We start from the raw sequence: 6,000 nt of genomic DNA, 5'->3' as shown, positions 1-6,000 counted from the left end.
CCAGCAGCACCTATTGGCCAATAGCCAGCACTCTCCAGAAATAAAATCAGTGGGTTTTTTTTGTTTGTTCCCTGGCACAAGGGGCTATTGTAGCAGCAGCATTGCGGTCAAACACCACAAAAAATCCTTTACCCTGACAAAAGCAAGACCTGCTTACAGTTCATATGAAAACTGAGATATTACACATTACACTACAGACTATGCCAGCCAGATACCTCCATACGCCACACTCCTCCCTCCTCACACAGATTCTGACTGCGCTTTTATATCCGAGGTGCGGCGTCACACTCCCGCGAGATGAGGTCTGGCTTCGCTGCTCCGCAGAACAAAAAAATTAAGTAAGAATTAAAAAGAGTCAGTTTGCTAGACATTTATTAGGCATTTATGGCAATTGGGGACTATAAGAAAATCGAAACTATTGTGAGACAAGTGGCACTGTTGGGCGGTACGATAGCTGCACACTATCGCCAGTATATCCGCGTTGCATATGATGCATCATTATAGTGCTGTGTGAGTCGCTCGGCCCTACCCCTCGCTGCTCCTCCTCTCATTACCTATTTTGGCAGCGGGGGTGTATGCAGAGAAGGGCTGGCCCCTCCCCCGGATGTGTGCGACTTGGTACGGTCTTCCAGGCTCAGCAATAGGAATCTGGAGAGGGAAAGGAAGAGAAGGGGTGAGGCCCCAGAAGCTACAGCGTTTTAGGGATTCTGTCCTACATACTCACAACCGCCAGGTATCCCAGAACGCCTTCTAGAGGACATGCCGACACAGAGGGACAACACCATGTCCCAGCCATCAGATCATTCCCACCAGGTCCGGGTCAAAGCGTATTTTAAGGGGTAAGTCAAGAATAAGATCTCATCAGAAGTGAACTACACATGTTCGTTCTTTTTGATAGACTTGAATCAAGTGCGCTTATTTAGATGTCCTTTAATTTGTACTCGCTGCATTCTGGGACATGTAGTCCGGATCTGCCCACCATCTCTAGCAGTGGAATGTCTGCTTACTCACAGGGCATTGTGGAGGGCTTGGAATGCAGAGGTTTCTGTAAGAATAATGAAAGGGTTAATGGGTTACTGGTCAGTTTCGGGGTTGCCTCTTTCCGCCTGTGTATTAGTGATACTGGGAAGTATGCAGCTGCAGTGCAGAGATTGTGGGAAGCACAGCTTATGTGTAGGCTACCCGATCCCTTGCCAGGCCCTCATGGGACACAGCCACCCTAATATAATGTATACAGCATATAATATATATAGCAGGTATTACACAACAAGCTGGGGTTTACACTATAAAACTTTAGTGATGGTGACTTGAAGCAATGAAGAGCCTACTTACTGCCCTCTAGCATATGCATAACCAGCCTGGTGCCCTCCAGTGGTTGTTGAATTGCAGCTCCCAGCATCCTATGGGAAGGGCATTGGGGTTCTGCTGTTGCTGAAGGTTCTTCAGTGGTTATTGCCTGTAGGAAATGGGAGCTTACTGTCTGCTGGTATAAAGGCTTTACAGCTGCTTCTTTTTTTGGGGTGAATATGAACCAACCAATAGTAGTAATAGTTTTGACATGTGTGCATTGGGCTCTTTTAACATACATACTGGAAAATGTTTATTGGCTCAATAGACTATTTTAGTTAGTATATCCAAAAAGCTGTGTACTGACGGTATGTCAGTATAGTCATAAAGAATGACATTTCATTCCAGGTGTGTAGGTTCATGGGGACAGATATTAAAACATTTCTTACCCACACCATGCGATATACAAACAAACCTAGATATCTTAATAGTATTTTTTCTGCAAGAGGGCAGAGAGTCAAGGACCATAACACATTTTGCTGTCTTGTGTAGTCATGAATAAACTTATTGTATATGGTCATGCTAGCCATCACAGAAAGAGCAGGTTGCAAATTATTAACTTTAGAAAGGTGTATTTAATAAAATTATAATAGTTTCTGAAGCCTGCAGTAACTGCTATGATTGGGCACATTTCTAATAGTAAACAATCAAGAAGTACTATACTTGCACATGATGGCATAACCTGCTGGCCTGGTGCTATTTGTATGTAAGACATGCACTGACCCAGGCATAAAGCTGTTTGTTTCTCTGGGGTGTTCCCAACATATTGGCATCCCCAGTATTTTATTCTTTAGGTCTCCTTTAAAATGAAATATACACCTTTTGCTAAGTAATATTTTATATTGTAGGACCTTTTCATAAATCAGCCCCTTTGTGTATCTATCCCCTTATTCTGCACTGTTCTCTTCACCTGACATGCTAAGATTCCTAATAGACTCCTCAAGCTGGAGACTTTATTAGCCCCCATATAGCTCCTGCAACATGTATCTGTTATATAGGGGCACTAAAAAAACCTTTTCCTGCTTATTTTGATGTATATTCAAAGTTGAGTAGTGTGTCCCGAGTCCCGGTCCTTTGTATATGCCAACAATAATACGCTTCTTGCTAATGCTCAGGAGTTCCTACACTTTTCCGACCTCTGGAAAGGTTAATGTTCCTCTCTTTTGCACAGGCGACAAAAAGAAAGTATGTGTGTTTATAAAATAACATTACCAAAACTTTACACAACACTGCCAGTTTGTAAAAGATTAGTGTGCTCAGTAAGCGTGGCAGTACAGCACATGATTTAACCTGGCTCCAAAATAATGCCTGTATCTGTGCAGTAACTCAATGTGCAGCTCCTTAGCTATGTGCAACTGTATATACGATGTATTAGAGCATGAAATCTTCTACTTTGACTCTTCAAACTTTCCCATAGATAACAATTCAGCAGAGTCTTCCATGAGTTGGGAGCAAATCCCTGTGAAACAAATTTGCTTTTTGGTTTAAACCATTGCAGCCTTTCTGTAACTTGGGTCCCTGTTTTAAATATTAAATGTTTTTTCATTTTTTTTTTTTTTGTAGTTTTTTAGTTATTTAACTTTTTGTTTAGCAGCTCTCCAGTTTGGAATTTCCGCACCTGTCTGGTTGCTAGGGCCTTGTTCACATTAACAACAAGACAGTAGTGTGAATGAATAGATAAGGAATAAAAAGTAGCAATAAATAAAATTGTAGACTCAAAGAGCAATTTTTGGCTAGCGAATTGCAAAGTTGCTAGGAATAGTACATTCTGTAACATATTAAAATGTATCTTAAAGAGATACTGACACCAGAAAGTAAATCTTTTTTTAGATATCATAACAATGTCTTTGCAAGAACTTTGCCACTATAATTTTGCCATAAAAATATTTGCCTGATGCGTTTACATTACCTGTCTGATCCCCTGTGTTCCTCTATGAGGGGGCAGCCATATTTGTCTGTTAGCATTAGAAGCTATAACTGAGAGGCTGAGAAGGGACAGTCAGGTTGGCAAGACAGTCAGGTTTAGGAACTCCAAGTAACAATTACTTACAAAACCAAACCTGTCAGCGAAAAAACGTCTACACGACCTATAAGTAGCTTTTTATGTATATTCATATTTTGAAAAGTAGTTTTTTGTGTCAGTATCCCTTTAAAGGTGAACCACTCTTCTAATAAACCCAGTAGGATTTTATTTTGCCAACAATATGGATTAAAGGAAATGGCAACCCCAAAAATATTTTTTTGCCTAATTAAAGAAAAAATAGTTATAAGCAACTTTCCAATATCAATTTGTTAAAATGTATTAGTGATTTAAAAATGATTTGTAAATGTAATAGAAAGCATCATTTGCTGAACACCTGGTTGTTACTTTTTAAACAATGTCACAAGTGCCAGACTCCTCCAGACAGGTCTGTAAAATCTGCTGGCGTTTGTTACATTGTTACAAATGCCAGAGTCTCCAGGGCAGGGAATAGAAAAGACAGGCAGACACTGCTTTTAATAGCAATTATATATACAAATAACTAAAAAACCATTTCAAATATGTAAGAAATGTTTATTGCAAAGTTCCTAAGAATTAAGTTTTCTTTTATTAGGAAAACATTTGGGGGGTTGACATGTCCTTTAATTCAGTTAAGCTAGGATCAAGCACTAGGTACAATTTCATTATTACAGAAATATTATTAAAAAAAAAATTGCATTATTTGCTTATAATGTAGTCTTTGGGAGATGGCCTTTCCATTGCTTTCGTTAGAGTCCTGCTGCGGTTAGGTACCAATAGGTACCCGTGGGTTACGCGCAGAAAAAAAACAAGGTAACACGCGGTTGCAGGTAGGATTTTCGGATGTGAGTATAGATGTGGGTTGAAGGTCAGGTTGCAAGTCTTGTCTATATTCCTTATTTTATATTATTTATAATTTATTCCCTTAAATATTTTTAAAATTTTCTCTCTACCCCTGCCCACTGCTGATGATGTCCCTTCCGGTTTGCAGCAACAGCACTTTCTACTTAATGATGGTCAGTGGATCAGGTTGTGGGTTGGGTCAGATAGTGGGTCCAAGCAGGTAAAAATACAGGTTGCGGGTTTGGGTCACAGGTTGTTGGCTGTGGGTTGGGTCTCAAAAATTAGTTCTGTGCAGTACTGTAGCTTTCTGGATATAGTTTCATGATAAGGGATCCCATACCTTTATTACAAAAGGGAAACATGTGAATCTATTCTATGTCTAGTTGTCTCACATTTACAAATAACTGTATTTGTGTTGTGCGTAATATGGAATAGTTTGGGAGTTTTTATCTTTCCTAAATGGGCTAATAAAAGATGCCAATGGTCTAATCTAAATCTGCAGTTTACTGGCCAGTGTATAGGACTGGCCTACCTGTCCAATATCTGTCTGAAAATCGGCCATATGTTGAACTGGCAGGTTTAAAAATTCCGAGGCAAGGAGCACTAGCCTGCATCCTGTCAGTATGATCCAATTGGATACATCTGATATCGGCTAGCTCAAGGTGGGAATTGGTGGAACTCAGTGTATGGGCAGCATTTAGGTGAGAGGTCAGCTTGGCAATCAATAGGTGCATAAAGCTGTAAGACATGGGCTATTCTAGCAAGTAGTAATGTAGCAATGATCTGAGTATGGAGATAATGACATTTCCTTTCATGTACATTGGGGTATAGAAAGGTCCATCACCTGCACATCTCGATTCATGTTCCTTCATGTTGGGAAATTTTGTATTTTCTTAAGGGATACATCTTTTTTTATTATGTATTTTCATAAGGGATACATCTCCTTTAAGAATTACAAGAATGCTATCTTGTAACAAATTATTTATTTTCATTAATAACATTCTTAACCTCTGGCATAGTTCACTGATCAAATCATTTTTCATATTTACCTGCAGGTTTTATTTTGTTCTCTATCTGAATAATTGTACCTTAAAATACTTTTGTATTAAACTAAGCTTTTTGTCCTTAATGTGTTTAAATGAATAGATTGTTCACTAAACAATTCCTGTTGTACAGGAATAAATCCCTCTCTTTTTTATTCAAAACTATGTTGTTACTACTGCTCCTAAGAGGCCATATTTCCCCTAATTATTGAGTTTTCTTTAATTTTTGACAAGCTTCCAATCTACTGCTGAGAAATAATAAACCTAATAGTATTATGCTTGCTTGCTGGACATTTGAAGTGGCCATTCATTAGCAGCACTGACACAAACCAAACCCCAAAATGTGTGAGACCTAATTATGCTCTTTTATCCCCACCACGGATCTCAGTAGGTCTTTCAGAGACAAGTCTTTCAACTTGCCCAAATGTATTACGGGATAACCTGTTCTTTGCAGTGCTTGATAGGTTTGTGCCCTTGACACTGGAATTATGAATATATGACATGTTTGATTAAAACAGGTGGCCCTCCAGCTTTTGAGCTAAAGCTTCTACTGCCCCAGGCACCCTTTTTCTTTTTGGATGTTGGGTAATGTAGTTTACCGGCACCTGGGATCCTGCTGGTTGACTGCTGGAGGAATCACCCCCAAGTGATTGTATTTACTTACCTTGCTCGCCTGCATGTACCCTGGGTTGGTGCGATTTTCTGCTAATAGGAGCACCAGCATCAGGAAAGTGATCTTAATCACTGGGGGAGTGCCTAATATTTTGG

At 39.5% G+C, this 6,000-nt stretch overlaps 1 protein-coding gene across 1 annotated transcript in view; it reads left to right on the top strand.

Moving 5' to 3' along the window:
• Positions 1 to 665: 665 nt before the first annotated feature.
• Positions 666 to 6,000, top strand: part of prkci (protein kinase C iota) — a gene marked incomplete at both ends in the record, with an annotated part of 43,650 nt that continues 38,315 nt past the window's right edge. The window contains 1 exon segment of the mRNA NM_001012689.1: positions 666 to 839. Coding sequence (NP_001012707.1) covers positions 760 to 839 — 80 coding nt within the window.

This window comes from Xenopus tropicalis, chromosome 5, assembly GCF_000004195.4.
Source record: "Xenopus tropicalis strain Nigerian chromosome 5, UCB_Xtro_10.0, whole genome shotgun sequence".
Lineage (NCBI taxonomy): Eukaryota > Metazoa > Chordata > Amphibia > Anura > Pipidae > Xenopus > Xenopus tropicalis.
Note: the sequence above shows the minus strand (reverse complement) of the source record. Positions and strands in the feature narration are given on the sequence as shown.